Source organism: Pteropus medius, unplaced genomic scaffold (assembly GCF_902729225.1).
Source record: "Pteropus medius unplaced genomic scaffold, Ma_sr-lr_union100, whole genome shotgun sequence".
NCBI classification, from domain to species: domain Eukaryota; kingdom Metazoa; phylum Chordata; class Mammalia; order Chiroptera; family Pteropodidae; genus Pteropus; species Pteropus medius.
In genome coordinates this window covers 4,609,976-4,637,956 of record NW_024349803.1, presented here as the reverse complement: position 1 = coordinate 4,637,956, position 27,981 = coordinate 4,609,976, and the positions used below count along the sequence as shown (strand labels likewise).

The 27,981-nt window shown below is 39.0% G+C and overlaps 1 protein-coding gene across 4 annotated transcripts in view; it reads right to left on the bottom strand.

The window, feature by feature from the left end:
* The window catches only part of COL6A5 (collagen type VI alpha 5 chain), a 94,077-nt gene that overhangs the window by 20,318 nt on the left and 45,778 nt on the right, over positions 1-27,981 (bottom strand). For 2 of the 4 annotated variants that reach the window (XM_039837104.1, XM_039837105.1), the window contains exons 18-36: positions 27,845-27,907; positions 26,783-26,848; positions 26,320-26,373; positions 22,792-22,827; positions 22,214-22,276; positions 20,648-20,710; positions 19,532-19,594; positions 18,164-18,226; positions 16,679-16,729; positions 16,519-16,554; positions 15,051-15,113; positions 13,958-14,020; positions 11,623-11,658; positions 11,470-11,506; positions 8,301-8,312; positions 6,842-7,329; positions 4,585-4,678; positions 3,385-4,044; positions 1,432-1,522 (exon numbers count right to left, since the gene is read on the bottom strand). In XM_039837104.1, coding sequence (XP_039693038.1) covers positions 1,432-1,522; positions 3,385-4,044; positions 4,585-4,678; positions 6,842-7,329; positions 8,301-8,312; positions 11,470-11,506; positions 11,623-11,658; positions 13,958-14,020; positions 15,051-15,113; positions 16,519-16,554; positions 16,679-16,729; positions 18,164-18,226; positions 19,532-19,594; positions 20,648-20,710; positions 22,214-22,276; positions 22,792-22,827; positions 26,320-26,373; positions 26,783-26,848; positions 27,845-27,907 — 2,102 coding nt within the window. Of the gene's footprint in view, positions 1-1,431; positions 1,523-3,384; positions 4,045-4,584; positions 4,679-6,841; positions 7,330-8,300; positions 8,313-11,469; positions 11,507-11,622; positions 11,659-13,957; positions 14,021-15,050; positions 15,114-16,518; positions 16,555-16,678; positions 16,730-18,163; positions 18,227-19,531; positions 19,595-20,647; positions 20,711-22,213; positions 22,277-22,791; positions 22,829-26,319; positions 26,374-26,782; positions 26,849-27,844; positions 27,908-27,981 lie in introns of all 4 variants that reach the window. The other 2 variants (XM_039837106.1, XM_039837108.1) reach the window with 2 other exon arrangements.

Below are 27,981 nucleotides of genomic sequence, written 5' to 3'. Positions count from 1 at the left end.
ATAAGTGATGAGGAATCGAGTCACCATGTAACAAAGCAGGCAAGCTGAAAGCAGATGCACCTCTGCAGCGTGCATCGTATTTTACATATTTTAACATTATGCACCATATTTTTCCAGTTTTCAGGAATTTTATTTTGGTAGAGCAGAATATCCATTACATTAAATTAGTGTTTTAAATTTGTGTCTTACTGAGCTTGCTTGGATTTGATGCACACATTTGTTTGGATCTGAGAGTTGCATAAGAACTATAAGCATATGGTATTTGCAGCTAGATTTATGTTTGCACATGTTTAAATAACATTATACTATTTTGTCTGCAGTTCCATAAGAATTGATTTTCCTTTAAGTGAGTTAATAGCATTCAATGTTGAGAAAGGCTGCTGCATACGACATTAGTGTCATAATGTCTTCAGAAGGTATTGGCCGTTTGACACTTCCTTGCTAACTACCCAGTAAATGAAATCTGACATTAGAGGAACATGTACTTGCATGAATTTTGAGGAATATCGATCTTGCCATTTTGCTTCTCGATATATGTAAGAGGACTTTATCTGTTCTGAGAAGCTCTTTGTTTAATTGCAATCTGAGAGGATAGAATAATTATGGCCCTAAATTTGGGCTTTCACAGGGCTACACTCAGGGATTCATGCTAAGGGAAGTATAGAGAGAAGAACAGAGCGGTCAAATGGGCCATTCTCATTCTGTTTGAAGTTCAAGATTCATTTAGATTAATTATTTATATTTGTATTTAGGACACAAGGTTTAGGAAAATTATTTATATGGCAATTATATTGAGGGGTCTTTTATGCTACATGTTGGGGATGAAACAATGAATCATGCAGCCCAGACTTCAGTGACACAAGACACTGGAATAAATTGTAATAAGTGCCTCAGCAGAGGTATAAAAAAAAGTACCAAAAAAAAAAAAAGGAAGAACTGTAGATTTTGACTGAGAATAAAGATGGGCTTTGAAAAGGAGACAGCTTCAATCAGAGCCATGAAAGATGGGTAGGCTTTCACTGGAAAGAACAGGGTCCCAGGCAGCAAGACCAGAGGCCCAGGAGGGTGAATCAACAGTTCACACAAGGCAGACAAGAGTCCGGTATAGCCAAAACTCAGCATTTACGGTGGGGAAAAATGTGAAATGAAGTTGAGGTCAGTTGAGTTAAATTGTGGATTCTATTCTGTGAACTACTGAGGAAACCATGAATTTCAAGGCAAATTGTAATAAAGCTTATGTAGATGTTTTAAAAACATCAATCCAGAAAGCATACTCGATGTGTAACTTCTATTACAGAAAATGGAATACATGAAGAGCCATTACTTCAGAGACCTTATTAGCTTCCTCAGCCTAATAACCTGCCATTGGCCAGTTATACACCCATCAGTCCATTCACAGTCATTTGTAAATATAAGAGCTTTCCAACTCACAGGAGATCGTAATTTTGATGATCCTCTATTTCTGAATTGATGAGTCTACAGGCATTCTCCAGCATCGGTGGTGGATACTGATTGAATCCTCCTATTGAGAGAGAAAAGTTATAGTTAGGTTTTTAAACTAGAAATTGCATTTGCTAGGTAAAGAGAATTCCAACAGGAATCTTCTTGAAACAATAAATGTGACTAAAATATTTCAGCAAAATTTGGTTGGGGTTAAAAAAGAAAATAGTAGCAATTCGAAATAGCATTCAAAACTTGATTTTAGAGTGTTTTGTGGCCAAAGAATTTCCAGCGTCAGGCAAACAGACCTCCTCAAATTGTTCATTTAAGGGTTAATTATGAGGCGAAGAGACTCATGATTTCCATATGCTCAGGCTAACAAAATCTAAGGGAAATTTTATTGACTCTTATAAAGCTTTCTTACTCACACTTATGCTAACGAATTAAATATAGAAAAGGTAATATTTTATTGCATGATGCTATTTCTCTGCTTCTGCACCAATTAACACTGATTTTCTAGGAGGAAAAGAATCACTGAAAGGGTTTTAGCTTACTGACCTGAGTAAATCTCTCCACCTCCTTCCCACTGCTGTTCTATAAGCTTTGAAATATTGAGATGTATATCATTTTACCTCTCATGCAGGAAAACAAATAGTTTGTAGTTAAAGGAAACTGTTGACCATTGAATAATCCAAGACTCCATGAAAATATTTCAGAAAATATTAATAGTTTTATAATAATCATATTTCTCTGGTTCTAAGATGAGCATTTTCTTCCATTGCTCTAAAATGAGACTATGCTTTCTAATTAATTACATTTGACAGTTGCTATTAGGGAGGCAAGAACTGCGATACAGTTGTTATTGTCTGTGCTTGTGGGAACAGCAAACAGGCCAGCATCAAAACTTGTAGAAGTGGTGTCACTAGTTTGGAAAATATCCCAGAAGTATTAGGAGTTTTTTAACCCCTAAACAAGTGGTTAGGGGAAAGCAGTGAATTGGATGTATTGAATAACATTGCTCAGGTGAAAATCAAAAGTAAGCAAGATCTATGTGAAAAGATGCTTAACATTACTAATCACCAGAGAAATGCAAAAACCACAATGAGCTATCACTTCACACCTGTCAGAATGGCTATTCTCAATAAATCGATAAACAGCAATTGTTGGTGAGAGTGTGGAGAAAAGGGAACCCTTGTGCATTGTTGGTGGAATCGTAAATTGATGCAACCACTGGAAAACAGAGGTTCCTTAAAAAAATTAAAACTAGAACTATCTTATAACCCAGCAATTGCACTTTTGGGCATTTATCCAAAGAAATTCAAATCACTAATTTGAAAAGACATATGCATCCATAATGTTCATTGCAGCATTTTTTACAATAGCCAAGATATGAAAGCCACCTAAGTGTCCATCAATAGATAATTGGACAAAGAAGAGGTAATATAAATATAGATATTTAAATATTTATATATTTATATAATGGAATATTATTACTTGGCCATAAAAAGAATGAAATCTTACCATTTGCAATGACATGGATGGACCTAGAGGGACTATGCTAAGTGAAGTAAGTCAGACAGACAAAGACAAATACCATATGATTTCACTTATATGTAGAATCTAAAGAACAAAATAAATGAACAAACAAAACAGAAATAGACTCATAGATACAGAGAACAAATTGACAATTGCTGGATGAGATGGAGTTTGGGGGGTGTGGCTGGGTGAACAAGGTGAAGGGACTAAGAAGTACAAATTGGTAGTAACAAAATAGTCATGGGGTGTAAAGTACAACATAGAGAATATAGTCAATAACATTGTAATAACTATGTATGGTGCCAGGTAGGCACTAGACTTATCGGGAGGATCATTTTGTAAGTTATTAACACTATTAACAAACACTAATTTATTAAAACAAAGAGGAAAAACAAAATTATGACTTACGTCTGATTGAGTACACAAATGGCTTTAAAAACTTCACAATATAATCCAAATCTGGTTTATGAATTCTCCCAAGTTGTATCAGATGGTGATCAAGTGGGTAGCTGGCTAACTCTTCCATGTCGTCCTTATGTGTAGAACCCAGGGAAATCACAAATATGACATAGCCTTGGCACTTGGCCCTCAGAGCCATCTTCTTTAAGAATTCCTGGCTCTCACGATTTTCTCCAGCTGAGACCACAAAGATGACCTTGTGTTTTCTCAGGTTGGCTGTTCCCGGGAAGAGATTCTCCATGATCCACAGTAGGGCATGGCCAATGGTGGCTTCTCCATTTAGCTGTTGAAGGGAATTCTGAATGTGGCTCTTCATTACAGCTAGATTGTCATAAGTTGTAAATGCAAACTCTGTTTTAACCACATCTGTCTTTCTCCTGGAACTATCCCAAGGAGAATAGCTCAACAAGGCAATTCTATCACCAGAGTCTGAGATTAAAGGGTCTGCAGCAATGTTGAAGTTGTCCAGCATTGAGCTCACCAAGTCTTTCACAGCCTTAAACTCATCATTTGCTATATTCCGAGAATTGTCTAAAAGGAAGGCTATATCCATGTGTGAATTTTCAGGTACAAGAACCTCTTTGATGCAAACATTTGGAAAACATTTATCTGAAAATATATAGAGAGATTCATCATTGATTCAATGTTGGCACAACCAGACAGTTTTTGGAGATCTTCTTCAAGAGATTTAGTGACTGATTACCAAGAATGAATAATCTGATCAATATCTCTACAACCTCACATCATTTAAATTAATGAGGAATTTTCAATGTCCCAACATTTCTGGGGCCACTAGCAGGCAATATAGGAAGGTCTTTTAAAAGCAAATGTAGGTAGCATACATACTTGAAGTCTACAAGTCATGTCCAAAGTCATTTAGAAAATATTTTCCGTATTAATGCAAGCTACCAAATTGTTCCCAAGAAAAACCACAATTGGGATAATCTTCTAAATCAATTTTCGCATTCTATGGATGTTCCATACATTACAAACAGAGATTGAAACCCCGATATATAGTGTTGGAAAACTGGAAACCTTAAAATAGAATCTATAATTGAGAATATAAATCTCTGATAAAGCCAGATTTAGTAACTCACCCAGAAGGCATTTAATTGTTTCAGCACAATAAATTCTTCTCATTGGTCTTACCATAGCAAAGGGTACAGCGTTGAAGTCTTTCTAATGGTTCATAGTCTCCATCTGAAGGCACTGGAATCACTTGAAATGTGCCAGTGTCGTCAAACTGTATTGAAAAATAAAAACATGCTCATTTGCTCATCTTTAGTCATTATCAGGAAGCCACTGTGCACCCACTTTAAGGATTAGTTGAAAAAACACCTAATGATTATTACCTTGTATTATAGCCCTTTGTTCTATTCAGTGCATCTTTATACACACACACACACACACACACACACACACACACACACACTATCCCCGCCCCTTTTATCCTAAACATCATGCAAAGAAGGATACAAAACAGGTATCAGCATCCCTATTTTATAATGAGAAAACCGTCACAAGATGCCTACCAGATTCATCCAATGGGGCAAGTATTAAAACCTCACTTTTTTCCAATCTTGCATTTCTGTATTGAATTTTTACATGCTTATGACTATGCACCAGCTACGTACCACACATCAGCTTCTGAAGTTGGGTTCTATAGGAATTTTACATTCACAAGTTTTTTTGGCCTCTTTAAGTAGTGACTCCAGTTATTTCCACCCCGATCACTGTATCTAGAAGAAGGCATGCCTTTCAGATGTCCAGTGGACTTCCCAATCACAAATTCCAAATAAAAGTCTATTTCAAAAGGCAGTAGACAGAGTAGTACATCTATTCAAAATTCTTGGTAGTTCACTGCCTGATTTTGTCTGTTTCATTTTTTGCTTTAATATTCACTGAAATGGGCAATATAAAGCAATAATTCATTCATTCAATCATTCAGTGGGTCAATAACTGTTTATTGGGCACTACTGTGTGAGGCGCTATACATGACGGAAGCTTTTGTTACAATGAAAGAAGTCTACCATTCCCGGGTAGTGATGAAGGTATCTCTCAGTCCACAAAGATGCTCATGCTTTTCCTCCTTCTCCCATGGGAAATTAAAGGATTAGGAAAACCACACCTGTTTTTCTGTAAAGTACTGAGTGAGCATTTGGAAATATTTATAATCATTCCAGCCTTATGCTTAGAAAGTATTTACTATATTCCTATTCGCTACTTTTTATGAAATTGGATGCTTTGGGTGTTATTTTGTATTTGACCTTATTGGTCAAATACAAAATGCTGCTTTGATAAATCAAGGAAGTTTGTTCACAGGATTAAACCACACGTTCTTCATTCATTCATTCAAAAAATATTTACTGAATGCCCACAATGTTATAGGTACTGTTCTGTGTGCTAGGGATACAGAAATGAACAAAGCAGATAAAATCTGTACCTTACATTCAGAAAGGGGACATATAATATAACAAATAAATAATCTAGTATGTTGGGAGGTAATATTTTTAGAAGGAAAAACAGTTGACTTCCTATAGTCCTTTCTATCAGGATTGATTATGACTCTCCCTGTGGCTCCTATTTCTAAAAAAAAAAAATTCTTGGATATGTTAGAATGCTGATTCTTTTCATTATTTTCCTTTTTATAGTAGAAATGTATTTATATGAAAATAAACCTTTATAATCTCTTGGATGACATGATGGCTTCATACAGCTCCAGAAACATGTATTTCATGGATAAACTTAATATATTTAAAAATAGTAGAACAGCAGATGGAGAGGTTCTTCAGTTTTAGGGGAGGGAGAGGGAAGCATAGATCCCATAAAAATCTGTGGATCCAACAGGAAAGGAACTACTCTTGGGGAAAATGTTCATACTCATCAAACATTTTACACATTAGGAGTTCGAAGATCCCCTAAACTTCATCCCTCAAAGGTTAAGACCAGTTGTTCAATGAGATGCAGTGAGCAGGTGATAGATTTGAGAAACAGATCTGCAGAAATCTGGTAGAGCACCATATTCATAAGCCCTAACAGACAGAACAGAGTTTGAAACTTGATTTAGCCATTTAGTAGCTGTACAAAACTGGAGAATCACTCAAGCTCTCTGGGCCTCAGTTACCTCATTTTCAAAGGGAGATAACTGCATTGACTTCAGAGGGTTGTGATAATGTATGAGTACGTAGGAACAGTGCTGGCACAGAGCAGAAGCTGAGCGAATGTGGCTGCTATTATTATTGCCTACTGTTATTATTAGATATTAGATTTCATGGACCCTGGCAACAACACAGCAGCAAAAACTGCAAAAGTGCTCAAGAGGCCCCATCTCTCTCCCTACTCCTTACTATTGCCACCCTGCCAGTATCACTATCTTAAAAATGAAGAAGTTGCCAAGGGATCTTACCCCAAAAGTCTCATCAAGGAAAGCCCTTTCATTAAAAGCAAAGACTGCTGGGCTGATATCCAGGGCACTAAGCTCCATGGTGGCTGCGATGATGGATGACCTACTGGTTGCTTGTCCATTGCTAAAAAACACAGCAACTCTCTTCACATTGGCTCCTGCATATGTCCGCTTGAAAATGTTCCGGGCTACAAACCTCATCACATTACCAATGTCTTGGGCTTTTGTAGGGATTTGATATTTTATTTGAGAAAGAAGCTGGAGGAGTTTTTTCTTGCTATGGTAGTCAGACCAACGGATGAGGTAGCTGGTGTCTGAGTCATAGGAAGCAACAAGAACTCTTGCTCCCACAGGGCAATTATTTTCCCTGATGTTAAGGTCTTTGACAACAGAAATGATGATGTCCCTCATTTCATTAAATCTCTGCTCTGTGGTACCGTAGGACTGGTCCAAGGCAAATACCAGCTCTGTCGGATACACTGGGCACTTTTCTACAAAAATGAAAAGCAGAAGTATTAAGTTATTCACTGCATTGAAAACCTTTCCCACATCCCTTACTCCAATGAGGTTGGTTCACACCAAGGTCTAGGAAAATGCAAGTGTTACATACAGCTCTAGAACTAGAGGTACTCACATGTAAAGGAAGGAAAGGAATCTGCTTTGTTGAAGGTGCTGCATAAAGATGGAGCATTAATATTTGGCTATGTAAAGTACAGACTTCACAGCCTCGCTTCCCTAGTGCCCAGCAGAGTCCCTGGTAGATTCAATTCAAATCCATCAAGTTTTATAGGGCACTTACATGGACAAAGTTTTTTTGTTTCGTTTTGTTTTGTTTGTTTCAGAATTAAAGTGAAAGGCTCCATCCTTTGGGATAAGCTCAAAGATCCTGTGGGTCTACTTCAGCAAGCCTCTAGGAGACCAGGAGCCCCTAGAGTTGATATGACCAGCTGCAACGAAAATGTCATCCAAAGGATCTAACACACCGCGCAACGCCAATTACAGTCTAGGCCTTGGGGTGACTATCTCAGAGTCAGGCGGATGAGTGGCAGGCACTTGATGAGGTGAAAGGTATGAATGTGGGTCAGAACGGGGAAAGGAAACATTGTCCGTCCAAGAAGCTGGTGTCCATGGGGTCAAACAGCAGACAAACAGAATGTGGTCAGTCAGAGAGCCCTGTCACTGAATCCCCCAGCAACACAGGATCTACACTGTGAAGAATTTGAGCTGTAAACTGACAAGACTTAGAAAGAACAGTGTGAAGGGGCTGGGGCTGGGAGTCACCAGTTTATAGTCAGGTTGAAACATGAAATTGACAGTTGTAGTTAAAATCAAAAGACAGAAGTGTCTACGTAGAAGGAAGAAGTCCTTTTTTTCCATGGAGGGTGAGGCTTTCTTTCAAATTGGTTTAGTCAGAACACAGTATTTATTTTGGCAAAAAACACAGCATGGTAAGAATACTCACCTTTCCAACAAGCTTTAAAAAAGAGAGAGAGAGAGAGAGAGACAGAAGAGTCAGTTACATTTTTGGAACACACACTAAAAATAATCCAAAACAAAAAATTTCAACAAAGCCTAATATTTTGTTTGATTCTAAGTGCACGTGAATGTAACTGACTAATGCCTAAGTTACAGGGAGCTAAGGCTCAAGGATTAAGGAAGATACACACAGAATTTTATTAATCTGTGAACCTTCCTGACCCTTTCTCCCTGCGAGTCATGGGCAGTAAATTAGCAGAATTTTGGTTGAGATCTGAAACACTGATCTCTTGTCTTAGAAGCAGAATAGATGAGCCTCTGATCAAAAGGCAAGATAACTAAAATTCAATTTGTTTTGTCTCTCCTCTTGTAGCCTTCTGAGAGTCCTTCAGCAAGGCGAGGCTAAAATATGGGGTTTTATTTTCTTCCCTGATGAATATCTTGGGAACCTCTATTTTCCTACAGAACTGTGAGGATTTCCAAATAAACTGTCTTTGCTAAAGAGTAAACACAGCTCCTGCGTTTGAGTGATCTCCATATCTAGAGAGAGGAGGAAATCTCGCCAAAGATTTCTCTTGAGCAAAATAGCATCTGGTTTCTCTAAGGGATTTACTCTGTCAGATGAAGTAGGGGAAATGTCAGCAAATCTTTAAAAAAGCACAGGCCTGACAATTTCTATGCTCATTTTACTAAATTCCTAGGAAGCAAATGAGTCACTTCAATATAATGAAAGATTTATTAGCGCCGACAACAAATTGGCTTCCATCCTGCTGTCCCACAGCACATGCTCCCCTCACATCGACCCTATTAACATCTTTTGTCATTAGCCTGTGCATCTCAAGGCCTGAAATAGATCCCTTTTTTTTCTGACAGAGAACTTCGTTAACCTCCGACCCAACTTTGAGGCTAGAAGCTCAGGCTCTGGAAATAGATACACATGTCTGGGTTTGAATCTAATAAAGCTGGGTGACTTTGAGGAAACTAGTTGACCTCTTTCAGTATGTTTCTTCTTAAACTTATTTTTCCTAAGAATCTTCTTTACTTATACCTGTCCCTCCAAAACTCTAATCATTTGGGTCCTCCTGTTTTATTCTCGACCACCCTCCTCTCTCCCCACTCCCCCTGCAGCCTCCTAGATCTTTTATTTTATTTCGGGCGTAAGGTCCGAGCCACCAGCTCAGGACCCGGGCCCTGAACTCTGTGTGGCAGGGAACTTCTGCAGGACTAAAGAGCAAAAATGTTAGACCAGGTCCAACCTGACAGGGCCTTGGTGATGTCATCTATGAAGTGAGGCCATTTGAATTAGCTCTAAAGGCCCGTCACCCAACTCCTCATCTAAGGTCTGAATTCCAGAATTCCATGCTCACTGATCAGCACTCCTTCTGGTTATAGAACCTGCCCACTCTCCCCCATCCTTTTAATTTCCTGGCTACCTCCTTTCATTCAGTGTTGGAAAACTGCTTTCAAATCCCAAACTCTACACAGGGCAGGACATTACCTCCCCGGCCCCTTCACCTCCTTTGGTCTCCTTTGATGTCCCTGAGAAGACCAGCACCACTTTGAGCGCGTCTGACCGCACATTCGTCTCCCCTCCAATGGCTCTCCCTTTGCCCTCTCCCTGTGGCCCCAGGCCTGGTCCTCACCTCCTCCATGCTGGAGAGCGCTTATGCCTCTCGAGCAATGTCTTTCATAAGGTTCACTCCCTTTGAATTCTCTCATCACTGTTTTCTTCTTGCTTCTTTTAAAGTTGCCCACATTTGGCAGGACTTCCTCATCTCTGCAATGCCATTTCCTATACGTTGGCCACACTCTTTTTTGCTAAAGTGTCTCCCTGGGTTCAACCCGTGGGGTTCGGTTTCTGTCTCTCTGGTTTCATTCTTTGGAATTTCATCCATCCATGTGGCTCTAAGGACTAAAGCACTTGAGTGATTTCAACAGCTGAGTCTCCTTCCCTGGTCTTCACCTTTATTTCAGTCCCATTTCATCAGCTGCCTGTATTTTATTTTAATTTAGGGCCTACCTCTAAAATGTTTAAAGTCACCATGTTTTCCTACCAATTGATTTCCCTTCGCAAATCCTCCGCCTCCTGATCCCCTCCTGATCCGTGGTGATACTAAGCTATTAAGCTACGCCTCTCCCCATCTGCCACATGCTTGCAATGACTACATTCTCATCCAGTCCCCTTCAGTAAAGTCTTTCCAATTTTCCTATTTCGCATTCTTCTAATCGTGATTGTATAAGCATTATTATAAACCACATGTAAATGAAGAAAGACTAATCACCTAAAATTCTACCACCCAAACACAATAAGTTGTTACATTTTTCTACCTTTGTCTCCAGTATATTTCTATGTATATATATGCACATATATAAATTTACATGTAAAAATAACGAGGATTCAATTTAATTTTCTGCTTTTTAATGGCAATATTTTTCATATTCTGACTTCATAAAAACTATATCTGCCTAATATTTTATCAGATGATATACCATAACCTAATTATTCTATAAGTGTAAAGAGTCTGAATGTATAGTTATTTTGTTTTAATGAATATTTCAAAGATCATCTATAATTTTTTCCTTGTTTTGTTTTATTTCCTTAGAATAAATTTTCAGAAGTGAGTCACTGGGAGTTTTCTACCTCATTCTCCCCTACTTCATAATTAAAGACAATGTTTATTGACTCCTGTTTTATTCTTTTGCTGAAACTCTTGTTTTGTCACTCCCAATTACTTCTTTATAGCCAGATTCAATTAGATCCGTTCAAGGAGCCTTCATTAAGTAAGTAAGTAATCGACTAACCCGAAACTCCCTGCTCACCCCTTTAACCTCATGCTCTCTCAGGCCTTTGTACATAACTGGTGTAAGTGTCAGCTTATTCACCCACCATGTGAGTTGGTCTCTAATTGTTTCCCATAGGCATGTTTTCTCTTGCTGTAGGAATCGCACCTTATACATTTAAGATGAGTTAAGGTGTGCCTCACTTACTTACACCCCTTTTCCTCCCACCTTTGATGCGAGCTGTTCCTACAGAAGGCACATCTGCCTTCTTCATCAGCGAAGTCCACCTCCTCATTCACACACCCACACTGCCTTCGTCCCAAGTGCCCTCACCAATCACTGATGCACTTGTCCTATGACACATAGATACTCACGACTATGGTTCCGCATGAACTGGATCAGATCACATTGCTGTCAATAAAAACAGAGAGAGGGAACAGAAACATGAGCACAGTGACCTGTGACTGGCTATATTTATTGGCCGGTGGGCGGGCTGGGTATTCTTTCATGAATAAGGAGATACTTACAGAATATACAGGCTTCCCAGGCATGCCTTTAGGGCCCTAGGAAAATAAAATCAGAGCAAGTTATTGGTATGCGAATTGAAGTCTTTAATGTCAAAACAAAAGCAAAGGAAAAGACCTTCTTTCTTAAAGGCACAGCTGGCAGAGAGCAGTGAATTGGTGGATTGTAACGCTCTTTCTCCACTTAAATCAAGAGGACAGACTTTTTTCAGTGTTAGATCAATTAAACTAAAATCTACCCAGAGTGAACTGAATCATTTACCTAAGGTAAGAAGTAAAGAAAGAAGAGTATTTCTTAAAGACATTTGTACTAAAGATATAACACTTAGAAGGCATTTCTCATTAGAAAAGTTAAAATTGTAAACAGCAGATTTCCCAAAGCATGGCACCAAGGAGAGGATTTACAGAGAATCCAGAGTTAAAGGTAGCTTACAAATCAAGGTGTTTAAAATGCAAGTAGCAGCATACAACCTCTACATACGCGAAATAACCAAAGACAATTATGTAGCTAAATGAGCATTACACAAAAGAAAAGCATACACATTAAGCTCATAAATGCTGAGAGATTACAGAACAAAGGAGTAATTGAGTGAGATTAATCAGGAAAGTTTCCTGAAAAAAGGCAGTCCTTCCTGGACATCTTAAGCTTTGCTCTTTTCTCCTTCCTTTTATCAGGAACCAGCTTCTCCTTGGCAGCCGTTCTTGCAATGTTTGTGCACGTGGATCCCTCTGGGCAACTGATGAATGCTAGGATGCTGGCTTCAAAAAATGCTATTACGTGTTCATATTAGTACAGTATCGCTGGCTCCCCAGCTGCTCAACTGTGGATAGCAGTACAAGAATCTTTTTTCTAAATGACAACAGGGTATCTGTCCATCCATTCATCTAATACTCAGTTAAATGTCTGCTGAGTGCTGAGGTGCCCCACTGTGTGCTGCTGGTATTAACCAGAACTATTGTAGCCAAATCTCTCTAGAGTCTAAATTTTGTGGTATTCATGATTCTACCTATGGGGGAATATTTTCTTCCTGACCCAAATCAGGAAAGTATGCATCTCACTAAATGATGCTGAGTCATAACCTTCCCTATACAAGTTATGGCAGAAAACAGAAAAAAAAAAAAGAAAATGCGCAGCCACAAATACAGAGAGAGAAACAGTTTCTGGCCAATAAATAAAATAGGCAGCCCACATTTTAACAGAGAATCAGAACTGTAGAGTAGGTCCTAAAAGACTTAAGAGTAACTTTGTTTTTAAGCAGAGGTGGAGGATCGAGGGCCTGAGACAAAGAAGCCACATTCTACTGTATTGGCAAGGGCTGAACACAAGACCAGGAAGATCTGGGACCCTCCAAATGAGAGCTCCAGAATCTGGACAGGACATAAATCCAGACTGGACCAAACTGGCTCACAGAGTAGATTTTTACCCACACGACTAAGAATATTTGCCAGTTCTTTGATGTGAAAGAAAGAAAAGATTGTATCAGAATACTCGTTATAAGTAGGTAATTCTCATCTTACTATGGATTCAGTCGTTCACAAAACACCCACTTTTTTTGTTTTCTTTATGAAGTCCCAAGTTAAAGAATCCATCCAGGTAGTGAGAAAATATTCACAATGCACAGACAAGATTAGCAGTTTCTCCACTTCTTACACAATGCTGCCTGTGCCTCCTACACAAAACACAGGTGCTGGCAACATTTAGTTCTTACCTGACTGTGCTCATTAGGGGAGAGAGACATGTAAATAAATCATCACAATAACATGAGAGGAACTAAAATAGAGATGCAAATATTTCATCAGAGGAAGATGTGCTCGACTGCCAGGAAATGCTTTCAGAGCTAACATTTCTCTTATAATGGAATCATAGTGGAAAGTTGCAGGTATATGTCCAAATCTCTCTACAGTCTAAATTTTGAGGATAGGTAGGCAACAATAATGGCTTCGGGAAACTCTAGCAGCCTGTCTAGTGTGATAGAACTTTGCCGGGACACCTTTACGAAGCTTATGCAACCGATCCCTGTTTTAAAACTTCGGTAAAAAAATAACAGTAACAGCTAATATTTGCATTTGACAGTATAGTTTACAAAGAGTATTCACTTTGGATTATCTGATCCTCATGGCTACCTTTTGTGAGGTGGTTAGCACGGGATATGTCATTCCCATTTTAGAGGTAAACTGAGAGACTCAGGAACTGGCCCAAGGCCACATAGCTAGTAAGAAACAGAATCTGGTCTTGAACCCAGTGTTTCTGACTTTAAACTCTGTGTCTTTTCCATTAAACCTAGAAACCTAGGAATCGGCATACTGTATGTGACTTAGTACATGTGGGAATACTTACTCTTCGTCCAGGAGGGCCTTGGAGTCCTTGAGATCCCTCCATACCTTTCAAGCCCCCAGGGAGCTGCAGACAGAAATATGCATTACCTTCCACCTCCTCTTCCATGGGACTACCTCAGTTTTAATGTGACTTTATAATTAAAAATATACTTTTAAAGAAAGCAACTATTAATTCAAGTCAAATAAATTCATTACTTGTAATATAAACAGCCATTCTTAATCATTGATAAACATGCGTTTCCCTCTTAGCCTCTTCATTCAGTGACATACTTTGCTCTGGCACTGGCAGTACATTTAAATTTAAATTAGTCATAAGCTAGGTTGGTGCTAAAAAAAAATAAAAAGCAAATATAATAGACACACAGAGATCTAATAAAAAATTTCCCATCTGCAAAGGATCAAATACAAAAAATAATAGCCCACGTACATAAGAGGATATGGGTGGGCTGTGTCATTCCCATACCTCAAGGTGATGGGTCTGGGTGCTAATGAAATTTACCAGCCAGATGGAAAGTATCTGTTGAATTGAATCTCTTCCACAGATAATGACTACTGACATTACATTCAAACTTTAAAATGAAAGGACGCTTGTCTCAGCATTTTGCTTTTAAATAAGTATAGCATTCCATTCTGTACTTTGCTAATTAGATCTCAACAGCCTTCTTTAAAATGAATACCCCAGATGACCTTGGTTATAGATAGTAGAATTGTCAGAAAATCCTCAGAGACACAGCAGAAAAATGTCAACTTCATTTCCACTCATAGGATTAATATTCTGGGCTTTCATATGTGCCTAAGAAAAGAGCAGAAGGCACTGACAATCCTTGGAACAGCCAGTTATCAATTTGTAAATCTTTATAATAGTTCAGAGTCATGGAACCTTAGACTTTTAGAGTTGAAAATGACCTTTGGTGTCATTAAGTTCAACTTTCATATTATAGAAATAGAGATTCTGAAAAGGTGTGTCGAAGATCATACATCTAGGAAGTGACATTTCAGAAGCCCTTGGTTTGGACTGATAATCTCCACTTATTATTACAACATAAAAGCCAGAGTCTTCCATAAAAGCATATATTATTTCTGGAATTACTTACTCTTAGTCCCCTAAATCCTTTGGGTCCGGGCCCCCCAGGAATTCCAGGATTGCCAACTTCACCCTGAAAATTCAAATATAAGAAATCAATGTTTAGTCAAATGTTAAAATATTTGCTATAAAAAAATAAAAATAATTATCTCCAATCCAAAACCCAATTGATCTTATAACGATACTATATAATAAACACTGAAAGTCATCTATCATTTGTTACTAAGTCATTGATACAATTAGATATTCTAAAAACTATTTTTAATTTTCTAAGAATACAAAGATTTATGTATAAATAGCAATGTATGGCTATCCACTCAGTCACTAAAAATATCTAAAGAAAAATGCTTGTAAATCAGGGAAAACATATGGAGCATTGACTATATAAAATACTAAATAATAGATTGCTTCTAAATTTATGAATTATTTCTGAAAAAAATTGAAGGTAAAAAATATTTACTGTGACTTCGGTGGGAAACTAATTTTAACACTTATTTATCAATATGCTAATTTTACATTTATTCCTAAATTGAAATGTGCTAATTTTCTCCCTTTATCAGTAAATTAGGAAATCAGTCCTCTTCAATGAGAATTTTTGTCCTAACGGTCACTTATATAGTCCTTTCTTGCACACTTCTCTACCTAAGAAAAGAATCTCTTTTGGTAATTCATCAATTAATAGCACTTTTTAAAAAATGCACTTTTAAAAGAGTTCAAATATTGACTATTTTCCTGTAGTCGATTTGATTTGCCTAATTAGACACTATTTTTTTAACTCATATTTTGAATTTTATTTTGAGCATCAAATATGTTGACCACGCTCTTCTAGACAGGACAATTTTTAAATAAAGGTAATCTTATTAAATAACTCCAGTGTATAAAACAGATAATAATGAGAACTACTTTGATTGAAATGGAAGGTCTGTCTGGTTCTAGAGCATGAAGATGGATTTCAGTCTGGTAGGTGATGAGTAATTCTGGAAGATGTTTGGTCAGGAGAGTAACGTAATTTGGCTATGCTTTGGAAGTGACGGTGCTGTCTGGGATGAACTGAAGCAGAAAGAAGTTGTAAGTAGGAGATCAATAAGAAGAATATTGTCATCTTTCAAGTGAAAGGAAATAAAGGCTGCAAAATATGAATGACAAATAGCAATAGCTGAAGCCAAAAGTTTTGAATGAGATCACCGAGGAAGAGAAATCAAGAAGAAGACAAAGGACTAAACTTGAGAGGATACCTAGAGTTAGGGTTTCAAGATAAGGCACATCAGGCAATGAAGGACAGGACCATCTTTTCCAATTTAAATGTTCATGGGAGTTAAGGATGGTCCTCTCTTCACGAAGCCCAGGCAAAACAACTGCCCTGCTATGTTTTTTATTTGTTTATTTGTTTGCTTCATTGAGATCTACAAGCTTATCTCAGTTCTCAAGTAGAAGGTTAAGATCATGGTAATGTCAACAGAAGGTCACATGCACAATACCTTTTGCCCCATATCTCCAGGAAATCCTCTTGGACCCTATAATTTTCAGCAAAGAACATAAACAAATCGACATATCACTTCTGCAGTATGACAGTATGACCATTTTTACTTCTATTATTTAGGTTCATCAAGTAACGAAATAATTGCTTTCCATATTTACCTTTACTCCTTTTCGTCCCATGTGACCATAGCCTGGGATGCCGTAATCTCCCTGTGAACATATCAGTTTATTTCAATATCTTAAAATTGAAAATCAATTGTAATCTATACTGGGGAAATTATAATGCCAGGAGAGAAGCACTGGGGTCTTCCAGGTGGAGAAGGCCTCGTTAGTGACCTTGAACTCTGGAAATATGCTTGTTGTTGTGTTTCCTCACTTTCTGGTATGTGCCCTGGTACTTTTTTAGCCAGCTCTACTCTTCAAACATTGCATAAGTCATTCAGAACTTATGGAGTCAGTGGCTATTATTTGTCTGAGAAATTGGGAGCTGGTCCAGAGGTCATGAGTGAGGAATTCCCTTCTAAAAAATTACAAATGGCCAATAGACATATGGAAAAACGTTATCCTCACTAGGAACCAAAGAAATACAATTTGAAACAGTAATGTGATACCTTTTTTTTTTTTTTTTTTTGGTAAATAAAATTGGTAAAGATAAAAATAAGAAAGTGACAATACCCACTGTTGGTAGGGATGCCCAGAAGGAAGCTCTCTCCTGCATAACACATGGGCGCATATATTGTTTGAATTTTCCTAAAGGCATTTTGCAATAGAGTTCAAGCCTTAATTGTATACATAATCTTTGACCTAGTTGTGCTACTTCTAGAAATTGTTGTGTAGAAATGAATTATGGTTTTGTTCAAAAAAATTTAGTTAGGTACAAGAATGTTCACTTCTGCACTGTCTATGACAGTGAAAAATTTAAAAAATCCAATAATAAGAGATCAGTCAAATGAAATAAAGTACATACATTCAGTAGAATATTTCGAAGTTATTAAAAATGATGTTGAGGGAAAAATATAATGACATGGGAATATGCTCTGGTACATTGTTAACAGGGAAAAATAGAGTGAAATTTTTTTTTTTTGGTATCTCTAGAATGTTAATGATAAGTATCTCAAAATGGTGGGATTGCGGAAAATTTTTTTTATTTCTCATTTTCCATCTTTTATGCTTGGTAAGTTTTCCATAATACCCATGCACAACAATTATGATAAACATTATTTTTTAAAATGAATAAAAAAATTGTTCCTATATTAGCTGCTCCATGGACCAAGAACCTGGTACAGCCAGAGCCACTGGAACAGATGCCCCCTTTCTTGGCCCTACTCCTCTCTTCTTGTTGCTCTAGAGTTTTCCAAGAAGGGAAGAGAAATAGGTGGAGCCATTTTTCAACTGACATGCATCTATATGGCCACATTGGTTGTCGGTATATTGAAAAGTCCTCTATAGCCTCTTTGCATGCTCCCCTTCTCTCTCACTGTTCTCCCTAACTTTAACAGACTAGCTACAGAATGAGAGCTGCAGGGGGTGAAAGAGATGTCCCAGCATCTTCCCAGAAGGTTCTGAAACACTACCCCAGGTGCTTTGACTGATGGAACTCAGCACTTGGAGCTGGGGAAGGGTAAGAGTCCTAAAACCTCACACCTGTTTTCCTCGCTGTCCAGCTTGCCCCACTGGTCCAGGATCTCCAGGGATTCCAAGTTCTCCCTAGTAAATGAGACGAGAAGAGCTTTAGCTTGGTAAAACCAAACCTAGTTCCCACCATAGGAAGTTCTGACCACCAGTTGGGTAGACTTAGGGTTCTCGGTGAGGGTTCAATGCCCAATAAGGAGATAGGGTATTGGAAACTAATAATGATTTCCCCAAAGGTGAGCAGAAAACATCAGCACAACTCAGGGCTGGACTCAGTGTTACAGAAGAACTGAAGGAGTAGGCAAAGAGTGGAAAATGTGCTCCAGGGAAAGTTGTTAATTTGCCCATCCAACAATTATTTACTGTCGTGGAAAATAAACTGTTGAACATGACAGGTATCGTCCTGGTTGGAAAGACAGACAATTAGACAGGCAAACCTGGGTGATAAAATTCAGGGTACTATGGCAGCAAAGAGAAGGAGAATTTCAATTAGATTTGGTGGGGCTACAAAGCTGGCTACCTGACAAAAAGGATCATGGATGCTGAGGCTTGAAAGATGAGTTGTGTGAGCTGGAAAATGGATCAAAGGAGGAGTGAGAATGATCCAGGGGGAGGGAAAGCACTAGTTCGAAGCCTGGGGTCAAGCATGCAGGAGAAAGAGGAGCTACAAAACCTCAGAATTAAACAGAGTCTAACAGCAAAGGGCCTTCTAAGCTACTTTAAAGTCTGGAGATTTTCCTAAAGGCCATGGGGAAATTAAGACTAGCTACATAACTTGTGGGGTTCAGTGTAAAATGAAAGCACAGGTCTCTTGCTCAAATCTTAAGCCTTTCAAGATGGTGACAGGAGAGTATTAAATCAAGCATGAGGCCTTTCTAAGCGAGGCCTCCTGTGTGACCGCACCGGTCCCAGGCCCCCGAAGCTGGCTTTGGGACAGGGAGTTGCTGAAAAATTTTAAGCAAGGGGGTGGGATTCCAAATAGGCCAAGAGTTTGTTCTCCGATAATCTCTAACAGAGCCACTGCAGAGAAGGTAGGATGAGTTACACAGGGAACTACACGCACAAATAGATTTGGGTTCTGACACCTCCCTCTCTTGGCCCAACTCTGCCACGGTGTGCGTTCGTGCATTCAGGAAATCAGGATGTTGAAGAGGTTTTTCAGTGTCGTTTCATGATGAGTGAGATCACTATGTCTCTCCTAGTGAAATGGGGCGGTTTCATGAAGAGGTAAGCAGTTACCACCCAATGGAAGGAAAAGAATATATTAGCAGAAAGTTGGTGGGTGGGTGATGGAATCATGTGAGGAATGAACATGGAAATCAAGAAAAGAATGGAAATAGTTTTTCTCTCAGTATTTGAAACCTATATGAAATCTATTACTTTTTTCCCCAAAGGTCCAGGTCTTCCAACGCTCCCTTTCGCTCCCATTGGCCCAGGAGAACCCTGAAAGGAAACAGGAAACAGAAATGTTTGTGCTACAGCAATTCTTAGAACACTCATTAGATAAGTTCCGCTTTCCTTCATGCCGTTTCCAACAACTCCTTGATGCCTCCTTAACAAGAAACCCAGCAACCCAAGGGAGATATCTGGGCTGAAGCCAGATGATTCAGGCTACAGTCCTGGTCAAAGGACCACAAGCCTTCATCCACAGGGATGCTACTGTCCGTATGGGACCTTAGTGAGAAACAGAAAAGGTGCCTTTGACTCGACACACAATATTTCTGAATATGGCAAATTTGTTGTAATGCACAGATTTTGTTAGAACATAGTATTTTGCTGTCACTGGCACTTTTGTGCACTGCACCACGCACACATACAAAGCGGTATGCAGAATGTGTTTCAGTTTCCCAATCTGAAATGGGTGAACACGTCTTTCACAAACATGCTAGGAAGATTACTGAGCAAACACAGGCATCCCTCGCCTTCTGAACTCTCACCGGCTGAGCTGAAGAACTGAATAGATTCAGAACATTTTTCATATGAATCCCTCACTATCCAAACTCTCATTCCTCACTGTTAGAAATTTGGGAACCAAATAGATTCAGAGGGTGAATTCAAAGTTGGATTTGGGAGTTAAATAAATTTGAGTAGTGAGGGATCTTTGTAAAAGCAATTTTAAATATCTGCAGTCAATGTAGATATGCACGGCACAGATACTTTTTAAAAGTTAGAAAAACCAGCCTAATGTATCAGGTTTCAAAATGTTCATGAGTCAGCAAGATTCGTATTCGTCCAAATGCTTTCTTCAGGCTGATGAAATGGGTCTGCACTTTCCAAATAAAACTCCAGTAAAGGAGAAAGAGGAGGGCTTATGCTATATACAAGGAATCTGAGCTGTGCTAAAAATTTGTCCCAAATTTTTTGTTCCAAGACAATCCAAAAGTGAAATACTTCCTATGCAGGTAATATAAAATAAACTATATATGAAGTTGTTTTTGAAGCAGGAGGGAAATAAAGGTTGGAGACAACTGACTGTAACATTTCTGAGTCACTCACCTGAGGTCCTTTGTGCCCGTCTCTTCCCATCTCTCCTTTCCTGCCAGGAATTCCGTTTAACCCCTTTTGTGGCAACAAAAGAAACATAACATAATGAATTCAATGAGAACTTACTTTCCTCATTAGTGCTTTTGAAACAGCCCCACAGAAAAGCAATGGTCCAACCCTTCGAGCAGCCTTCTAACTCTGAGATTAAGCGTGTGTTAAAAGAGGAATTGAGGGGAGACCCAGATGCAGGGGTGTAGATCTTATTATGGAATTCTCAGGCCGGATATAAGACCTTCATCTCTTTCTGAGAGGGAGGAATGAAAAAGAGACTAAAGGGAGAAATAAAACCCATAGGAGAAGGAAGGACTATAAAACCAACTGTCAGATGGATTCTTTTGATGGGGCGGGTTCCCTGGGCCAAAGTATTTTCGATGTGTAAAATACAGAGCAAAGTTGTTTCAAGTTAGCAGAAAGGGACATTTTAGCAGCAGACCTCATCAGGTATATTAAAGAACGTTTTCTGCCATATTTACCATCAAATGTATGGTTCTTATATGGTTCTCTTACATAGAAAGAAAAAAATAGAGCTGCTGGTAATGTTTCTCATTACCAAAGCACCAAAGCACCAGTTGGAAAATGGCCTTGGCTGCTCCCTACAAATGGTGGTTGGAGCCACTGGGCTAGCCTTGGTTCACTGCCTAAGTATTAAAGAGACCCTGGAGTAGTGGAGGTCACGTCAGCCCTCTCTCCGCAAAGCCTGGGAATGGATATCAGTTGATCCCATGGCTAGTCATTCTAGAAGACCTGCTACCTTGTGGCTTGGGTAAGGGACTCCAGAACCACTCAAGAGAATCCCAAATTCCAGTTTAGTATTACTAATCTGAAACTTCCTAAAAGAAAAATGAATTCCTGGGAAGGTCTTAGAATGGACACATCTACACAGGTCTTTCCAGACCAGTTCAAGTTTAAAGTGGACTCCATATGGTGACTAAATATCCATGTGTTATGAAGCCATTCTCCAGGAATGACTAGCATCTTTCTGACACGGAAGAAAGACAGATATGTCCTGACTCTATCGCCCACATCACTAATGATATGACCAAGAAAAAATGCAAATGGCTCACATAAAGCCCTATTGGTGATATACCAGAAGCACTATCATCCTCTGTGGAGTTAGCTTTAGGTAAATTGAATAACAGTTTCTGATTCCTAACTTTCCTTCACGGCAGTCTGTGGGCAGGACCTCAGCTAAGGAAGGAAAACCAATTTGTTATTGATTACTAATAAAATATTAAGGTCTTAATAATTCATTATTACTAACATGCAGACAAAATACCAGGTGAGCACAAGAGCATGCCTTTTTTCTATCAGTGAGCTGCAAATGTAAGAGCAAATTTGATGGAGCAAAATTACCCAGCTGCGATGGGAAATGAGGGATTCCAGAGACAGGTGCCATGGAGGTGGGAGAGGTAGATTACAAATTCTTTCTTTCTTTCTTTTTATATAGAACAGCCTGCCATCTTCCCATCGGAATAACTCAGCATTATTTATCAATATTTATGAAATATCCCAACATACCTGTGGGCCTTGTAATCCTTCAGCTCCCTGTGCACCTTTAGGTCCAGGATTTCCCGGCTCCCCCTGATGAATGAGAGTTTTCCGTGTTAAGGTTTTCTCCACATAGTTTCCATATAGATTTTCTCTTTAGAGTATCTAGTACTGCAGCACATAGTATACAGGTATTGTTTTGTTTTTCTTGGCTTATACCCTACTTTGCCCAGGATTTTACTCTTCCATATTGTCTAAGAAATGAAAACAAGGTTTTTGATTCTAGTAAAGAAGTTCGCATTATTGTAATCAATTCTCAAGGCATGCGAAAAGCATTCAAGTGCAAACATTTGGGATTACACGGGTCCTCTTGTCTATGAAGTGTCTGTGGAGGAGGCTTTGCCTTAATCAGCCCTGTCTTCTTCCTGGCACCTGAACTTGAGGACACTTATGTTCCCCTCCCCCTTCCCCATCAGTGAGAATCACCTCCAGTGCCTTGCACTTCCTACAACATCTTTGTCAAATGCTCATTCATTACCAGTGCCATTTCAAGTGAGAATCTCCTTGGCCTCATCTACCAAAGAAAACAGGAAGTAAAGGGCACTCACCGGGGCACCATAGTGTCCCCTTTGGCCTTCTCTTCCCTGGAAGAGAAAAGGCAAAGTGTTAGTACATGGGCATTCTTTATAGGCAAACCAGCCTGTCTCATTCCCTAACAGACATAAGTAACAAGCAGCTCAAAGGAATGGCTTCCTCAAAGCACTTTCCAAAAATGAGTTTTCATACTAGGCACTTAATTATAGATTAACATTTGGGGGATTGACTGAAAACCAATCTAAAAGTCATTGTAGACCCAGCTCCAGCCTGACTAACCCTTACAATTATCTAGGAGGCTGTTTGGAGAATCAAACCATTCTGAAGAACCTGCCTCTACCTTTCCTCTTTGGCAAATCCCATAAAGCACTGTCTGCTCATCAGAGCCTTCCTGCATGAGACGGCCACATTCATCTCTCTCTGTCCTGAGCCCCTGATTGTATCTTGGGAGAGAGCAAAATATTGTTAGATACAGTGCTTCCTATAGGCTCACTGGGGGTTGTTTCCATGGAATTCTACAAGGAAGAAATGACTGATAGGGTCTGTTCGACTTTGTGTGGTCCAAATGGCACCTCCAGGTTCATCAGAGAAAATCTGGGCTGAGCTCTGAAGCCAAAATCTGCACCTATTCAGAAGTGATTTCAGGTTGCTAGCTCAGGTGCTCCACCCAGTGGCTATTTTTGCCACATGCTCTTCTTTCCAGAAGGTTAACCAACGGGAAGATAATTCAGGCCCCAGATCCTAACTTCTTTTTCCCTAAACAGCAATGATAAAGTCCGTGCTCTCGCTTCCCAGGCTAACACACCTGCCTCTTCGAGAGAGCCGTGGCACGTTTCAACCATCAATTTACTTTGTGTTGTGATGAACAACTATGATTACTTTAGGTACAAAACAAACACTTTTTAGAATTCTATTCATTCATTCATTGAGTCACTCATTGATTCATTCAGAAAGGTAGCCATGGAAATCATTTCAGAAACACTGCTCTTTTCAACTGCTCACTTTCTGAAGCTTTTTAGAATAAACTACCTGACCAAATATTAGCTCCACCAGGTTGGCTGATGATTAGAATTTCTCCATTGAGGTTGAGGTTGTGCCCCTTGATTCAGGCACTCTTTGCTTTTAAAATGCAAATACCCTTTGGGAGAAGTCACCCATTGTAACTTGTCAGCTGTTTGTACTTTGATATAACTAATAGAACTCTTGACATATGAAAGCAGAGAAGAAACAGTAAAGAAAGGTTGAAGTCACTGTTTCCACAATGTCATAATTCTATCCATTAAAAAACAAGGATAAAATAGCATTTATTCTGTGACAAACAGTATGCACAATGTTTAGGGGCGTGTCCTTAGAAGTCAGGCAATCTCTAGCTCGACCATTCCCTTTAAAGCCTGTGTGGCAAAGAGCGTTTGTACAATAAACTTTAGCCAGGGTGATTAGGAGCACAGACTCTGGAGTGCAACCGTCTGGGTTCAAACCCCAGCTCTACTATTTATTACCTATCTTGATCCTAGACAAGCTGTCCAAGATTCTTTGTTTTCTCATTCGTAATCTGTATATAATAATAGTATCTACCCCATAGGTTTATCATGAGGATTAAATAAATTAATATTTGAAAGTAATCTGATCAGCACCTGGCATAATATAGATGCTATAAAACAGCGGTCCCAAGCTCTATGGTATCAGGGACCAGTGCTTCTGTGAGAATCTAGTGCCTGATGATCTGAGGTGGTGCTGAGGCGGTGATGCTAGTGCTGGGGAGTGGATGCAAATACAGATGAAGCTTCACTCAACTGTTGTGCAGCCTGGTTCCTCACAGGCCACAGACCGGTACGTACCCGTCTGTGGCCCGGAGGTTGAGGACTCCCGCTATAGAAGTATAAATGCTATTATTTATAAGTATTCTTTATGTGTGACAGGAAAAAAGCAGTAGGCCTGGAATGTGATTTCAAGTTCACTGATCCATTTTGGGGGGGCAACAGCTAGTACAATTATTAATTTATATAAATTGAAATTCTGTCAAACAAGAGGCAGTGTCTTAGGTTTGCTTGTGTTCTTAGAATTTATCGATCTCTTAAGATCCTCTGCCCCTCATTAAGAATTCTGGCCTTCACTGGAAAGGTGGCGGTGAGAGTAGAAAAGTTTACTTTTCTAGAAAAACTTACAGTGTTGTTTTATATCTACACTGCCTTACTTAATTCAGGAGAAAAGAGGTTACAGAGGAGGAGATGGGCAGGAAATTGTGTGAAGATGGGGGAGGGAGCGTGAGAGTTTCCTGTCCTTGGAGTGACTTAGAGTAATGGGTTGGTTTGTCCAAGCAGTAATCCCCTGCCGCAGCCCTAAAAGTTCTTTTTAAAAAGTGCATAATTGATGGTGACAGTTATAAAGCTATTCCAAACTAAAAGAATTTTCCCTTGAACAAAAATACACATTTATCTTTAAAATTTATAGCATGTGTTTCATCTTGCTACTCTCTTAATTCTTCTGATTCATTTTAATTCTCTTGTGTGGAAAAGAGGGCAAAGTCCCAAAGAATTTTACCAGAAGCCCTGGGAAGTCTAAGCCATCCTATCGTAGATTCTTTTCCTTAAAACTATGATTCGAGATAAAGAAAAAGAGGAGGAAATAAAACACATTTATCCACTATCTATCCCAGAGAGAAAGGCAATCAACCATAGCTTTCTAAGTGATAAGAAGATTCCAAATGGGTAAGAGAAAAGAAAGCCAAGTATTTTCCATTCTCTCTTGAACAAAATTTAGGGCCAGATCTAAGATGTTGTACATAATTCTCATTCTATGATCTCCATGCTAAGCGCATGATAAGGAGTTTCTAACATGTTATAAATATCATCTCTAACTTTAGTAGTCCACAGAGAGAAAGCGATTTCTTGGTTGTTCCTTAAAAAGAAGAGGAAATCCAATGTTACTGTTTTAGGCTTGATGTCACACGAGATGCTATAAAGTTACCCTAAGATCTCAAGGTTGCCACTGGCTTGGGCCTAACTGCCAGTGTTTTGGTTCATTCAGGAAGAATTTATCTATGATTCTTTTTTCCCAATGGCGATATATGAAGAGTATTTACCCAGTTCGTAATAATCTTATTTAAGCTCAAAGATGCTAAGCTACTCGAGGAGGGCTTTTGTGTTACTGACTCTCTTCAAAAGACATTCAAAGCTTCTGGAAGGTAGAAAGAGACAAGCAAACTATGTCACAGAGGTCCTCAAACAGGGGCAATTCTGCCCCGCCACACACACACACCACACCCCCAGAGACATTTGGCAATGTATGCAGACATTTTTGCTTGTCACAACTGGAGGGAGAACATGCTACTGGTATCTAGTGAGTAGAGACCTGGGATGCTGTGAAATACCCTCTCTAATGCACAGGATAGCCCCTCACAACAAATTATCCGGCCCAAAATGTCAATAGTGCCCATGTATCAGCCCTGGATCAGCCAACTCTGCAGCAAAAAATATTCTGAATGTCTCTATGGCATCTCCAAGTGATAAGGAGGGAAAATAAATGTCCACGGAAATACTTACCCTGCTTCCTCTGGGACTAGGACTGCCTTGTGCCCCTTTCTGTCCGGTACTACCCTAGAAATACAACAGTTCCCCAAGATCATAAGGCAAAATATTCTGAATAAATTACAAAGGCAACAGCATCTAAACCTCAAGCATCTAAAACAGCAGAACGAGAATGTCATGCTAAAATCTTTCTGGATATTAACACTATTGGGTATATATCCATATCTAGAGAAAAATGGTATTGTAACACGCACTACTACTATCAGTTTTCCCATACAATACCACCTCGTAGAAACTTAATAATATTGTCCATGTTATAACCTACTACAGATATAAGGCTCTTTTAAACGTGAATTTAAGGGTGTTTGTTCAATTACAGAAGACTTACATATTTTACTAAATAATTAATTTAGATTTTATGAAAGCTTCAGCTCAATAACAGAATTAATCAACTCTCATGTAAAATAGATCCAATTACTTGTCTTCCTTGTTCTCCTTTGGAGCCCTTCTGTCCTTTGATGTTATTGTTTTGTCCTGGATTACCCTAGAGAAAGATTTTAAAAGTATTTCAGAATCAAGAAACAGCATCTTTATTTCTTTCTTTTTGCAAAATGGTACAATGTTCAAGTAAGTACTAAAGTTATTTGGATTAAGTGACCAGGGGTGTTAGAAAATCTTCCATGTTTGAAACTCAGAGTTTTTCCTGTTTAGAAAAGTATAGCTCACTGCCAGTGTTAACACCACACGTAGGAATGCTATGTTTTCTAGGATTTGACATTTCAGCGATCGAGAATTACTATAGTTTGTAAATGAAAATACCACTACTAAAAACAGAATGCTATAAATAGAATGCTGTCATTTGTTTTCAAAGACTATCAATATACTAGAGTGATGTGAGAATAATAATAAAAGTGAGATTTTTTGTGGCAAACTTCGGGGGTAGGTTAGGACTGTAATCCATGAGTTACCTCGGGGTAAATGCTGCAGAGACAAGTGCTGCCAGCAAGTATTCTCGGGTCAAACAGGAAAAGTGTTAAAAAATGAAAGTAATATTTCCCCAAGTTTGAAGGGGACTTGGTGATAAATGATGAATTATAAGAGTGCATGCTGAAGCCATGATGAATTTCCTCTTTGTATTAGCAGTTCACTGATGCACTAGTCCAAATTTGCTTGTGCCACTCCCTCAAAGATGCATCAAGAACCTCCTGTAATCAAGTCTGTAAATAGGAAATCTGCAAGATCAGAAGGCCAAACAGCAAACCTATGGGAATTCAACCCCTCCCCCGACAAAGGAACTTGAAAGTCTCAACACACCATAAGGATGAGTAAGATGGAACTTTAGTTCCCAGTTCTGAATTTTTAATCAGCCTAGATCAGATGCAGACAGATTTTTCCCAAACAAATATAAGCCTTGGTCAACCTAACTCCCTCACTCTCAAGACAAGTCTTTGCCCACAGGTTAGCAGGAGACATTAGGGAAAGGAAATAGAAACTGTGGAGCAACTAGAAATTCAGAGCTAACTGGGCCCTAATAACTTACAGGATCCCCTGGGAAGCCCTTCTCCCCATATCCCCCAGGGGGGCCTCTGGAACCTGGGCTGCCCTGCAAAAAAGAAAATGAACTTCTAAGTTAGCTTGTAGGAGGGTTTTGCAATGATATTAAAATGTCAAGAGTTG